The sequence below is a fragment of the Callorhinchus milii genome, unplaced genomic scaffold (genome assembly GCF_018977255.1).
Source record: "Callorhinchus milii isolate IMCB2004 unplaced genomic scaffold, IMCB_Cmil_1.0 Scaffold5, whole genome shotgun sequence".
In the NCBI taxonomy this organism is placed as follows: domain Eukaryota; kingdom Metazoa; phylum Chordata; class Chondrichthyes; order Chimaeriformes; family Callorhinchidae; genus Callorhinchus; species Callorhinchus milii.
In genome coordinates, this window is record NW_024704746.1 from 8,239,810 (window position 1) to 8,254,687 (window position 14,878).

At 42.9% G+C, this 14,878-nt stretch overlaps 1 protein-coding gene across 1 annotated transcript in view; it reads left to right on the plus strand.

Moving 5' to 3' along the window:
* axdnd1 (axonemal dynein light chain domain containing 1) overlaps window positions 1–14,878 on the plus strand; it is a 40,948-nt gene that overhangs the window by 14,332 nt on the left and 11,738 nt on the right. Inside the window, exons 13-22 of the mRNA XM_007895534.1 lie at window positions 1,594–1,714; window positions 2,339–2,440; window positions 3,826–3,992; window positions 4,828–4,906; window positions 5,879–6,113; window positions 8,467–8,683; window positions 11,272–11,365; window positions 11,825–12,015; window positions 13,586–13,682; window positions 14,709–14,855. Coding sequence (XP_007893725.1) covers window positions 1,594–1,714; window positions 2,339–2,440; window positions 3,826–3,992; window positions 4,828–4,906; window positions 5,879–6,113; window positions 8,467–8,683; window positions 11,272–11,365; window positions 11,825–12,015; window positions 13,586–13,682; window positions 14,709–14,855 — 1,450 coding nt within the window. The remainder of the gene's footprint in view (window positions 1–1,593; window positions 1,715–2,338; window positions 2,441–3,825; window positions 3,993–4,827; window positions 4,907–5,878; window positions 6,114–8,466; window positions 8,684–11,271; window positions 11,366–11,824; window positions 12,016–13,585; window positions 13,683–14,708; window positions 14,856–14,878) is intronic.

The following is a 14,878-nucleotide window of genomic DNA, read 5'->3' on the forward strand; positions in this document are numbered from 1 at the left end:
TGAAATGGTGGTGGAAGCCGATTAGATAACAACTTTTAAGAGAGAAGTAGGTAATTATTTGGGGAGGACAAGTTTGCAGGGCCATGGAGAGAAAGCGGGGGAATGGAATTGATTTGGGTAGCTCTTTTCAAAGAGCCGGCACAGACATGATGGGCTGAATGGTCTCCTTCTCTGCTGTATGATTCTATGATTCTTCCCACTAGAGGGCAGAAATGCATGAGTTATTGTTTTAATCCAACAGTGGATCTAGTTGCTGCTCTGACCAGGATTCCCACATCAAGGAGCAATTCCAAAATAAACCAACCTTGATCCATGTCAATCTTTTAGAGGACAATTTGGTATCTAAATAAATGTTCCGCAACCCCATCTCCCCCACACTTGCACGACTCCATTGGCTCCCTATCCTTCAGAGGATCCAGTTCAAGAACCTGGTCCTCACATACAAAGCCCTTCATGGCCTCGCCCCACCCTACCTCTGTGACTTCCTAACCCCCTACCAACCCACCCATTCCCTACGCTCAGCCGGCTCTGGCCTGCTCTACGTCCCCCGACCCACCCGCCCCACAATAGGTGGGAGAGCCTTCAGCCACTCTGCCCCCAATTTCTGGAATTCCATCTCCCAGTCACTCCACCTCAACCCCTCCTTAGCCTCCTTCAAGTCCCGCCTCAAGACCCTCCTCTTCGATCATGCCATCAGCCACTCCCCTTCCCCTCCCCTCCCCCCCCCCCCCCCCCCCCCCCCAACCCCAGCTCGGGTCTGAAATGCTGTACTCTGTCCAGCGCCTTGGGACGTCCTCCTGACGTGAAAGGTGCTATACAAATATAATCTTGTTGTTGTTGTTGTTCCCTATTACCAATTTATCTCTACCTAATCAGGACTAAATCCCAAAAGAGGTTGGGATCAAGACATGAAGAAGACCCTTTGAATCTCATTCTTTCACAATACAAATCCTACTGCCTTCATTACAGCAACAAGTGGTTTCTTTTTAAAAAAAAGTCAATGTTCTGGCTGCAAACATTGTTTCTCTTAACCCATTCCCATGTAAAGAAATAACTTACAATATACTAAACTTGCCTTTTTCGTACAACAGCATACCTGAGCCGGTGAACTCTTGTTGCCCTGGAAGAGCTGAAAGAATTGTCTGGGGTTTTGTATAGCTCATAATACCCTCTCTGAGATATTTCATCGGATATTGAAGAGACTAATTTATCTGCCTTGTTAATGTACCAAATAACCTCCAGTTTAAGGCACCAATTAGGTTAGATAATGGTTTACTTGGGTGTTCATATGGTTAGACTCCTCTTCTTCATTCAGTCTTTTTGTTCCCTACAGGAAGAATGGCAGCCCAGATCACAGACTTTCACAAATTTACCGCAAATTAGCCCTGTCCTCAGCTTGCTTGGCGCTGTCAATCATTTATCTCTAAGGGCAAATACTCAGTGCACTGTCTAACAAATGGTTGAAGAACTATTGGGTTCATTATACATAAAGATGGTCGACTGTACAGCAGTAGCTGACCATTGTACAAATGTAGGTGAGAAATAACATAATATTTAACTAATAACAATACCTTAATTGTCTTTTTAATTCAGTTTGGTGGAAGAGTTTCACGTCTTATATGAGCTGCAAAGACGGAGATTAGATAAACAAATAAGAAGTCTAACCCAGGAAAGGGATTGGTGGTGTGCAGCAGCCTATAGCCTAGCACTCAAGGTAACCAGTTACATTGTATATTATACAGTGCATATTATACTTTATCCTTGCTTCCACGCTTTCTCTCCATAGCCCTGCAAACTTGTCCTACCTAAATAATTATCTACCTCTCTCTCTTAAAAGTTGTTATCTAATTGGCTTCCACCACCATTTCAGGTAATGCTTCCAGATCCAAACAACTCACTGTGTGAAAACATTTCTTCTCACCTCCCATCTGTTTCTTTTAACAACTATTTTATATCATTTGTCCTCGGGTTACTGACCCATTCGCCATTTCTTACTCAGGTAAATGCAACCATCAAATTGTCCAAGTAGCAATAGTGTATGCTTCATTGGAACCACTTGTGAAGCTTGACTATTATTCCAATGTTGCAATATTTGTCAGATACATGAAAGTGGAAATGCAACATGGCTGAGATTTGTCAGCACCCCAGGATTTTTCCATTCAAAGCCTTAGTTGTAGCACTCATTCTGTCACTGTCATTTGTTTTGTGGTACTGTTTAATTGCTGATGTACAAAGAAAATGACTCCACTGTCCAGTGTTGGATGCCAGCCAGCCCCTGGAACTTCCACAAGCAAATATAGCCTGAGTTTTTTAATTCCTGATCTGGGCTCTGTTTCAGGTGATTGAAGATAACAGGCTGCAGCTGGCTCGCAGACTCCAAGTCAGCGAAAAGTCTTGGTCCAAACTTGGAGAACACTTTGCCATAATTCTCAGCTTAAAGGTAGCTCTTTGATTTAATAATCAGAATAATACTAGCATATGCTATCATGCCTATTATATCAACATCTCAAAGTGCTTTGTAGGTAATTATGATAATAACAATCCTTACATTTGATATAGTGCCTTCGCTTCACAGGATATATTGTAAAGACTGTGTGTTTTGTGAGTGAACTTGGAGGCCAACTTGCACATAGCAGTATCCAACAAACGGCAATGAAGTAAATGACCAGTTTTAATAGGGAGACCAAATCATGGGAAGAAACTCCCTACTCTTTTTGAAAACGCATAGGATCTTTAATGTCCACCTGAACAGGCAGATGGGACTTCAGTTTAATGTCTTGTCTGAAAGATGGCACCTCCAACAATGCAGCAATGCATTGGAGTGTCAGCCTAGACTATATGAGTTCCAAGTCCCGACGCGGGGGCTTGAACTCATAACCTTCTAATTCGGAGGTGAGAGTGCTACCCACTGAGCCAGACTGCAGAGTGTTGTGAATATGTATTCGAAAGGTGCATTCAGGAGGCAATTTGTGAACACCAAGGTTCCACAACAGCCTTAAGCTGAATGATCAATTTATTTGGACAATTGTTGTAGATATACATCTTAACCTGTCATCTTTTAAATTCATTTAAAAATAAAAAGCTGTATCAAAATAGGTATCTTTAATTCAGATGGGTCAGCCTTGTGTTCACAACTCTGTCTAGAAGGTGTTCTGTGGTCCCTGTGGTCACAATCAGGATGGATTTAAAATTAGAGAAACAGCTTTGGGGTACACACTGAAGTCTAATCAATAATTTGATTTAACTTGAAAGTTCCTAAAATATTGAATAGAAATTACCTGGGTGTATCGATGGTAGACCTAACCCCTCTCCACCGCTATTCTCAATGCTGATCATGGTTTTTGGTGACTGCCGAAGAACTATGCCATTTGGGATTAAATTAAGTGAAAGTAGGTAAATGGGTAAAGTAGTAAAGTGAAATAATCAAGATAGGGACAGAGTGAGGGGAAAAAGTTGTACGTTACATTTGGATCTTTAATTTTCCTTTGCCAGCATATATTTGTTTTACCTTTCATCCACAAAATATGCAATCAATTCACTTGACAGTATATTCTGTGAAGCAGTTTGAGACATTTTGCCAATGTGATAAGGCACTATATGAAATGCAAGAATGATCATTATTAATATTATTTTTGCCCTAGAGGGCCAAAATTACTCTCCTAAACCAAAAAGTAAACTTTTTATCAACCCAGAGACTTCAGGCCTAACCCCACCCAATTGGCAAAAAATAATTTTTGGCAAAAATTGGCATCTACCAACCAACCACCAATCAATCATCTTTAAAAACATCCAAAATCTTTCTCAGTTTTGTTTCTTCATTGCCAGGATACAGAAGATTTAGGGGTGATCCAGAAAATTATTGAGCACTGGAGGGAACTGATGTCAAAATTCACTGGAAAGTTGGAACACTTTGAGAACTCAAGCATGGAAAAACGGAAGCTGGTTCTTTCGGAGATTCAGAAGTGGCACAAATATTTTTCCGAAAAAATCCTGTGCGTATTTCAGGGTGTATTGGAGGGTACATTGCTAACAAGTCATGCAGGACATGGGATTAAACAATTCCAGTTTCCTGCCTATTAGTATTTGTATTTGCTTGCATATTTTTCAGTTTTATGTTCATGCATCAAACAGCAAAAGCTCTTATGTTTTATGACTTTGCGAGGGCTCAAGTTCATGCTTGCTGGATGTCAAATGACCAACGAGTGATTATCCTTCTTGGTGGGGAGGAGTACTGCTGGAGTCCAACCAGCTAAAACCACGTAGCTTGCCATTGATATCCCTGTCTGGCAGGCTTTCCAGCTAGGACCACTGTACCCTTTAGGGCTTTGGCTTGCAGGATTAACAGGAGCTGAGTGTGGTAAACCCCTGCCTTCAGTGATTGGTCTGCCCTTCTAGATCCTGCCAATGAGCCACCTACATTTGTAAGTGGCATATAGATTTGGAACTTTCAATTTTATCTGCTCTTTAGTGGAGTGATTGGTTTTCACGTGTGTCAGACTCCCGGCTGACCATACAAAAGATCTATCTAGTGGGTTCTTCGTTGGCTGGTCACAGATTGGTGTAATTCCTCATTCTGAATATTATGTCCTTGAATCCAGCTGAAAAGATCATTACAGCCAGAGTGTGAGCCCAACCCTCATGCTTAATGTCTGGAGCAGGAAAGCTACTAATTCCATTTGAATTTAACGGGGCTGAAAATTGACTCACCTTGTGAATGAGCTGACCACGGCATGGTCATCTAGGTCTGATGAAGTAGCTCCACTGTGGGAATACGAGTGATACGAGTGAGCTTTACAACCTTGAGCTTTCTTCTTTATTTGCTTTCAGGCCCCCTCAGATTGGATTCCAAGGTTTATCCCCCGATACCATCCGGTCACTGCATGCTGATTTAATACGATGGCAAGAGGTAAGAGATTCAGTTCCCAGGCTTTATGACCACAAAAGATCAGTCTCTCCTGGACTGCCTGGGAATATTTTTGGAAGGCATGTGAATTGGGGAAGGCAATGAGGAAGGATTAAAGGAAGGCAGAAAAATATTAGAAAAGACCATAGTTTCCTGTCATTGAATCCTCATTATTCCTATTATTAGACTAATATTTACAAGTTATTCTCTGTAGCTCATACTTCACTGTAACACTCAAACTCTAGTGAATCTCCTAATGCACTTTCCTGTTCTCCATATGTTTATTAGGTGAACTATTTGGTACATATTTTCTGTTATGACACCATAATAATAATATTATAATACATTGCTACCTGCATTGAGTCCATCATCAAGAAGATTCACTCAACTGCCACCGCTATACCCACTTTCGTTACTGTCTCCACCCTCTCCACTGCCTCTAGAATCCTCCCCGCCCTCCACATGGGCCCCACTTGCCCTTCCTATCGGATCTCCAACCTTGTCTTTCCCCTCAACCCTCTCCTCCTTCATCTACTGTATGGAGAACACAATCTGCTCCCTTGACCCAATGTACACACCATGACTGGCTTCCCAGCTTCCCTCCATGCCCTCATCCCACCCTATCTCTGTTACGTCATGCAATCCAACTGACTTGCCGGCTCACTTTCCTCAATGAACTCAGGTCTGCCTTATCCACCTAATCATTGACGGGGAAACTTTCAGCCATTCTGCCCCTGCTCTCTGGAACTCCATCCATGAGTTCCTCTGACTCACCTCTTCCCTCCCCATGTTCAAAGCCGACTTCAATATTTACCTCTTTGGATATGCTTTTGGTATCTTTCCCCTCTCATCCCGTTCTTCAGCACCCAGCTCGGATGCCCAGCCAGCAGTATGAAGCAGTTTGAGACGTCTTTGAGGTGTGACTGGCGCTATATAAATCTTAATTATATTGTGAATGTATTGTTCCTTTTCCAGATGATTATACAAGATTGTGAGCGGTATGAGGGATCATTACTCTTAGACAGCCAGGAAGCTCTGAATGAACTGTTCAACCTAGAAAAGGAATGGACAGATTTAACAATGGCTGTATTTGGACGGCACCAGAAGCCTTATGCGGCTCGCTTTGCTGAGGAGAAGACAATGGATGACATAAATATGGTTATAAATGAACTCTGCAATGAGTATGAAGCCAGGATAATGGGAAAAAATGGTAACAGTAGACCTATTTTATTTACATACAGTGTTTTTCCCTTACGTTTTTCATTTCCCACTCAAAACCATATAGTGTCCAATGATGAAGGTAAGAATCCAATTTGGATTTTTCCTCAGCAGGAATCACTCAACTAATAATAATAATAATAATAATCCTTGCATTTGATATAGCGCCTCATGTCGTCGAGATGTCTCAAAGCGTTTCACAGGATATACTGCAAAGTGAATTGACTGTATATTTTGTGGGCAAAACGCAGCAGCCAATTGCGCACCTCAGTGTCTCTCAAACAGTTGTGGACTGAAGTGACCAATTTTTTTTAACGAATTATTACCCCCGGAAAAGCGATCCACCAATCAATTAACAATCAGGTTCCTACTTACTGCCAGGTAAACAGAGGCGTGTAAGGAATAAGGAAACTTGCCCAAAATTTCACCCTACCGGGAATCGAACCCTGGTTTCCCGCTTGCGGGGTGAGTGCTCCCACCATTGAGCTATAGGACTCCACTAACTTTAACCAACCTTAATTATTGGATCATTCTTTTTTGTTTTGTCAGCCGGGTGTCTGACACAGACGGAATCACATCACCATGCTGAATTAAGAGTATTCAGTCTAGACTGAGAGTTCCTTGAATGCCACCTAAATATGGAAATTGCTGCATCTGGAATGCAATGCTGATTCTCTCCCTGGAAGAACACACCCTGCTTACCTAATTCCCGGAGAGAATTAGGTACAATTGGCAAGAGCTTGGGGTCTCCCAGAGTGTGTACCAGATACTGCTGCAGTTTGACCAGCTATACATAAGCTTGCCATAGAATGTACTGTCTGGCAAGTTTTCTTCTGCTTGTCTAGCTGGGGTTACCATACCCATTAAGGTGTTGGCTTGCATGAGCTGAAGCAGAGAAAAGTGCAGCAAAAGCCAGACAATGTGAATAATATTAGGTGTCATTCGTGCCAATCCAGGACTGCAGTTTCCTGCAAATTAGTTTAGAGCAGTGTTTCCTAATGTCTGGCAAAAGGTCTGCGATAACTTAATGGCAAGTCCTCAACTGAGATCCCTTCAAATTGAGTGGCCTGATCAACTCATGTACTAGCAGTCTGCAACATTTGAAGAATAAGCTGATCTGGTCCTCGGTATCAAAAAGACTGAGAAAAAATTGTCCGGAGGACTGCAGAACATGAACATTATTGGTCTGACAAGTCGGAAGGGAGAAAGTGTATTTTTGCTTTATTTTTCAGATTATACTCGCCAAGTGAACCTCAGGCAGGTGGATGTATTTCCCCAGGCCTCAACCAGTGCTATTCTATAGCCAGTGTCTTGAGAATTGCAAATAGAGATACCCTAACATGATTCATTGCTGGAGAAGTTCTCCTTGGCATTTCTCAAGAGAAGCACAGCTGAGATTTAGAACTCTGTGCTAAAACTTGCCAGCATTTTGGGATAGCTTGATTTCCTGCATGTTTCCAGAATCTGGTCACGAGATGCCAAATAGATTCTGAGGTTTTGATTCTAGAATAAGCCAGTGGATAGGACAATGTTCTGCTATCTGCCAATACCACTGTCACACCAGCTGCTAAGAGCAGCAAATAAACAGCTCAGGTTGATGTGACACACAAGACTGATGAAATGTCATAATTAGATAGAAATTTGCAGCATGATATAGGTTAATTGAATTTCCCCTCTCTTCTCCCCAGTCAACATCTCAGTCGGTGTCAAGTACCTACTCTCCCAGAATGTTGAAAGTATATTTACAATTTGTAGTCATATATATATGCTGGTGTAGAAATTTGCCGCATGATATAGTGGAATCCTGTAGCTCAGTGGTTAGAGCACTTGCCTTGCAAGCGAGATACCTGAGTTCAATTCCAGGCAGGGCGAAACCTTGGGCAAGTTTCCTTACTCCACACGCCTAATAATAATCCCTCCAAAACAAAACAATAAAAAATTGGTCATTTTCAATCCACGGCTGATTGTGGGACACTGCTGTGCGCAATTGGCTGCCGGGTTTCGCCCACAAATATACAGTCAATTCACTTTACAGCATATTCTGCGAAGTGCTTTGAGACGTCTAGAAGACGTGAAAAGCGCTATATCAAATGCAAGGATTATATTATTATTATAGATTAATTGAATTTCCCCTCTCTTCTCCCCATTCAATATCTCAGTCGGTGTCAAATATCTACTCTCCCAGAATGTTGAAAGCATATTTACAATTTGTAGTCATATATATGCACAAACTCTTTTTTCCTTTCTATCGTGAGCTTAGGTGATTCCAGTTCAGTCTTTGACCACTCTTCAAATTGCGTGGTTTGACAATCCTGGGATGATTTTTATCACTTTGTTTTTAACAGGTTCACTTTCGAGTTTAATGTCCTTTACTACGATGGTGGAATCCTGGCGAATTAAATTTGACAGCACCCAGAGAGGTAGTACAAGACTGTCAGAATTTGACTGGTTAAAACTATTCCACCAATTTCCCACTTGGATAAACCTGATGGAACAGGCTCTGGAAATGCCTGATTCAGCTGACACCTTACGTACTAGACTGAATAAACTGCCTCCCATAAGGTATCGTCAACTTCACAAATGTATTGATCTATTTTTAAAAGTAGTTAAATTAGGTTTCCAGTGACCCAGTGGAGAAGGCTAGAATAGCTTCATATCTGTATAGAGTTAGTTGAGCGCATCAGTTGTTATGTTTAATTGATCTCCGAGTTACTGGATTAAAGAAGGGAAAATCAGTCGGGAGTCCTGCTTCTGAGCAATATCTAAAGTTCCCCCTGCATCGCAGGATTGGGTTTGTCTGTAATGCTCCAATCTGTGGGATCAGGCCCCATGTCGGGACTTGGAATCACAGTCTAAGCTGACACTCCAATGCAGTGCTGGGGGCGTGTTGCCTTGTCAGAGATGCCATCCCTTGGATGAGATGTTAAACTGAGGTCCCGTCTACCTGTTCAGTGGTTGTTAAAGATCCCATGGCACTATTCAAAATGAGAAGCGAGTTTCTCCTGGTGTCCTGGGCAGCTGTTAAAAATGCATACGGGATACTAGGCTTTATAAATAGGGGCATAGAACACAAAAGTCAGAAAGTTATGATGAACCTTTATAAAACACTAGTTAGGCCTCAACTGGAGGACAACAATAACTTGCATTCATATGGCGCCCTACACAAAGGGGAGCATCTCAGAGCTTTAAAAGTGGCGGAGCCTGACTTCAAACTGCGGTGGAGGGAGGTAGCCGTAAGCACGGGCGAAGAGGAAGGTTTTCAGGCAGGACTTGAAAAAGGGGAGAGTGGGGGCAAGGCAGAAGGATTGAGGGAGAGTGTTCCAGAGTTTTGGGGCATAATGACTGAAACCGTGACCTCTGCTGGTAGGGGGGAAGGGTGCGAGGGACGAGCAGGAGGCTGGTGTCAGTCGAGTGGTGGTGCTGGGTGGTAGACTGGGAAGTGGGAAGGTCGAAGAGGTAGGGAGGTGGCAGAGAGTGAAGGGATTTATTTGAACATGAGTGTTAGTATCTTGAAGTTGATCTGTTCGGTGATGGGGAGCCAGTGGAGCCTGGCCAGAACTGGTTAGGTGTGGGTATGGAGTTCGGTCCAGGTCAGTATGCAGGTGGTAGAGTTCTGAACAAGCTGGATCTTTTGAATAGTAGAGCTGGGGAGACCGGTGAGGAGTGCATTTGAGTAATCCAGGTGGAGGTGACAAAACGCACGCATGAGGGTTTCAGCTGCATTTGGGGTAAGGTATGGTTGGAGGCGGGCAATGTGGCGGAGGTGGAAGAAGGCTGTTCTGGTCAGGGCCTGGATGTGGGGGAGGAAGGACAGCTGGGGGTCGAACCGGACACCTAGATTGCGCACTGGTTAGGTGAGTCTGAGGGAGAGCCCAGGAAAGTAAAGGAATATTCAGATCCACAGGAGTGAAGATGTTGACGGGAGCCAAGGAGTATGACTTTGTCCACATTCAGCTGCAGGAAGTTTGCACTCACCAGGTCCTGATGTCTGCCAGACAAGCTGATAGAACATTGGCAGACCCGGAGTTGGTACTGGAGGAGGAAAGTAGATTTGTGTGTCATCCGCGTACATGTGGAAGTTTACCCTGTGTCTGTGGATGACATCGCCCAGAGGGAGCATATAGATAAGGAAAAGAAGAGGGCCAGGGATAGAGACCTGGGGTACCCCACAGGTGACTGGCCGGGGGTGGGAGGAGAAATCATTTGCCGAGATGAAATGGAGGCGGTTGGTTAAGTTGGACTCGAACCATGCAGTCCTACTAAGGTGGATGAAGGAGGAGATGCAGTGGAGGAGAATTGCGTAGTTGACTGTGTCAAATGCAGCAGAGAGATCCAGGAGGACGAGGAGGCAGAGGGAGTACTGTGTTCAATTCAGGGCACCACAATTTAGGAAGGATGTCAAGGCATTGGAGAAGATGCAAAGGAGATTTACCAGGATGGTACCAGGAATAACGGACTTCAGTTATGAGGAGAGGATAGAGAAGCTGGGATTATTCTCCTTGCAGCAGAGGAGGTTAAAAGGAGACTTAATAGAAACTTTCAAAATTATGAGGAGATTCAATATGGTGAACAAACAGAAACTATTTCCACTGGCGAATCGGTTAGTAACCCGAGGACACCAATTTAAAATAGTTGTTAAAAGAAACAGAGGGGAGGTGAGGAGAATTTTTTCACACAGCAAGTTTGGATCTGGAATGCCTGAAAGGCTGGTGGAAGCCAATTTGATATCAACTTTTAAGAGAGAAGTAGATAATTATTTGGGGAGGACAAGTTTCCAGGGCTATGGGAAGAGAGCAGGGGAATTGGGATTGATTTGGATAGCTCTTTTCAGTTCTTTTCAAAGAACCGGCACAGACACAATGTGTCGAATGGTCTCTTTCTGTGCTGTATGATTCTATGAATAACAACCCAAATAAAAAATTGGTTACTGACTCCGTGGCTGTTTGTGGGACACTGCTGTGCACAATTGGCTGCTGGATTTTACCCACAAAATGCAATCAATCCACTTTACAGTATATCGTGTGATGCTATTTGAGATGTCTAAACGATGTGATAAGGCACTATGTCTAGTGCAAGGATTATTATTACTTGTTATTATTATTCTATGCACTATTTATAAAAGACATTTTGCATAAACTTTTTGTTTCCAGGCTGAGACTAGAAGAAATTAATCAAAGTCTGCACATTTGGCTGCGTGGGGTAATCGAATTAATAGAAAATGTGAACGTCAACCAAATTACAGAGGTATGTCGCGCAGGATATGCATGCTCTGCTGTATTATTAACGAAATGGAGTACCAAGAAAGCCCAGATTATGATCTGATATTTCTCGTAAACCACAATGTTTTCCCTTTATATGGTTCAGTTTCCTGATTTTTGTTTTGCTTCCTGCATTCAGCGCTTTAGGCGGTTCTCCCAGTTTGATATCACAAATGTAATTTGTTGCTGTTTTTTCCTCCTGCACATTCTCTGTACATGCACATAATAAAATTGTGCCAGGGAACATAAGGATAGGAGCACAAACTTGTGTTCACAAACTCGGACTAAACATAACACCTTTCAGCAGCTCTCGCACCAAGCCTTATCAGCTTGCTAGCGGGCAGGCAAGAAGAGATCAGAGAAAGGGATTGCCCAGAGTATGATTGCATTCCCATTGTTGTCTACAGATAGTCTCACTGGGTCCTCTATTGCTTTATATCTCCAGGTTCACAACCTTCATACTCAACTGACTCGCTGGATGGTGGATATGTTGCTCCACCTGGTACCAGACCCTGCCGGTGCCATCTCAGGAAACCACTTCAATAACCTATCCAGCACATCTATACTCCTTAAACTAGAGGAGGAAGCTTCAAAAGTAGCTCCGCAGATGGATGCCTACACCACAAATATGTACAAGTAGGAATGAAAGGACTGGCATGCATAACTTGTCTGGAGTCCTGTAGCTCAGTGGTTAGAGCACTCGCTTTGCAAGCGAGAGACCTGAGTTCAATTCCAGGCACAGGGCGAAACCTTGGGCAAGTTTCCTTACTCCACACGCCTAATAATAATCCCTCCAAAACCAAAAACAATAATAAATTGGTCATTTTCAATCTACGACTGTTTGTGGGACATTGCTGTGCGCAATTGGCTGCCGCGTTCGCCCACAAATATACAGTCAATTCACTTTACAGTGTGTTCTGTGAAGCGCTTTGGGACGTCCTCCTGACGTGAAAAGCGCTATATCAAATGCAAGGATTATTATTATTGTCTCTAACTGTTTAGAAAGAACAATAACTCGCATTTATATAGCACCCTTATGCAGGGTAGCATCCCAGAATGCTTGACAGTGCCGGTGCATGACGCCGAGCCGTGGAGAGGTGACTGTAGGCACGATCAAAGAGGAAGGTCTTCAGGCATGACCTGAAAATGGAGAAGGATGGGGCAGGGCAAAGGGATTGAGGGAGAGAGTTCCAGAGTTTGGGGCCATAGTGGTTGATAGATAGAGCTCGTTCAGAAAGTTTATCAAATCATTAGGAAGGTGCTAAGTTAACTGACCTCAAACAGGGTATTTGAGCTACAGCTGACTTTTATTTTAGTATAATTTTATCAACTGCAGAGTTTTTATAACAGCTATTGTTAGCACTTTGAAACCATGGTATCTTTGGGCAGTTAAGCCTGGCTGAAGAAATAAAAAAAACTAGCCTTTCAAGCCAGTTATTAACCACCTGGTGGCCAATTTTTCCAATGTTAGTTCTTATTTTTCCACATTCTAAATGCGTTGAACTTTAAGCTACTTCTTCCCAGTCACAGCTACATTTCTCCCTGCTTTTCCCTGTTCTATCTGCAGCCACCTCGATCCAATAAGCTCCACTCAATTCCATAAATATACTAATTCTGAATATTTTCTGATAATTAGATATGACCAAATTCTCATTCTGTTATATTGAAAAATCTCTAGAAAAGATGAGAGAAACTCTGCACGAAACTCCGCTCCCCATCCTTGCCAGACTGCACTGGCTGCCTATCCCAAAGAGGATCGATTTCAAGATCCTCACCCTTGTATTCAAGTCCCTACACTCCTCTACACCCCCCCTACCTCTCTGATCTCCTCTCTCCTCAAAACAGTACCCGTTGCCTTTGTTCCTCCGGGTCTGGCCGCTTCCTCGTCCCCCGAGTCCTCCGCTCCACTCTTGGCGACCGTGGCTTCAGCTACTATGCCCCGAGGCTCTGGAACTGCCTTCCTCACTCCCTTCATCTCACTCCCTCCCTTCCCATTTTCAAGTCTCTGCTGAAGACCTTTCTTTTCGACTACGCCTTTGGTCACCTTCACCCCCCCACCCCCCCTCCCCCTGGCTTTGTCCTGGGATCCGTTACTGTAAAACGCTATGAGACGCCGTCCGGCGTGAAGGGCGCTATATAAATCCAAGTTGTTGAGAGAGAATTATTGGCATGATCATATCCTTATGCATTGTGTCTGTTTTAACAGTTGGTGCAGTGACATAGTTGAAGCCATTTTTAAGGAACGGATGGTAATGCATGATGAGATTCCAGACCATGAACTGAAGGAGCTGGAAAAAATGAAGGTACATTTCATTACTAAATTGAAAGGAATGATGTTAGACAGGTAAAAGACAATGCATTATTAGAGTGATATGTTAAGGCCTGAGATTCTACCTAGTCTTAACCTGGAAGACCATTTTATCTTAAAATGCATTCCGGCTTGAACCCACAGCCATCTAACTCACTGGCGAGAGCGCTACAGACTGAGCCAGGAGGACACCTTGAGCTAATCAGACTCTATACTGTTCTATGTTACTATGAAATTTAAGAAGTTGCTGGAAGCTTCCCTTCTTCACTATGGTATAAGCTGTCTAATAACTGGGGTGAATATTCTGACCTATGATATTTTAGTTGACAGCAGGAATAATTCTCACAATGATGGTAAAGGTATTTAATGCAGCCATTTGATAACTACAACACTTGCTTGAATATTGTTCATCTTTCCAACTCCAGGCATCCACCTGACTCAGTTGGTAATAAACTCAGTTGGTAATAAACTCAGTTGGTAAGTCTAGACTGACACTTCAATACATTGCTGGGCTGTGTTGAATTGTTGGAAATGTTGTCCGTCCTTCAGGTATAATGTTAGTTCGAGGTCCCATTTGTCTATTTAAAAAAGAAGGGAGTTTCTCCTGGTCTTCTAACCAACAATGTCCAAAGTAAAGTTTGTAATTCACTTCAAAGTTGTTTGTGTGACTTTGCTATGGGCAAAGTGTCTGCTGCATTTGTCTACAAAGATAATCCTTGCAATTTCCTTGCATTTGTATAAACAGTAGTAACTACACTTTTTAGTGATTCCTGTGAAGTGCTTTGAGGCATCCTCCAGATATGAAAGGCACTATGTAAATTCCAAAGATTATTAATAATTCATATTAATAGTTAGGTTCAAAGCTAGCCACAACTGGACTTGCCAGTTCTTGGATTGGACCCTTTTTGTTGAGGTAAATCGGTAATCCAATGAGTCGAATGATACTGGTTTCGGGCCCAGTGAGGTCTTAGTTATTCCATTAGCTGGTTACAATAATTTTCACTCTCTTTCCATTTATCAGGTGGAGCGCACAAATTGGATAAGGAATTGTGAGCTTCTGCTTTCAGACGTTAAAAGTGATCCAGTTCAATTACTGCCAACTGGAAGTGCCCAAGAAGAAACATTCATCCCAAACACAATGCTAGACAAGTGTGGCCCATGTATAATGGTAAGCATAGCTGAAGTAGCTCA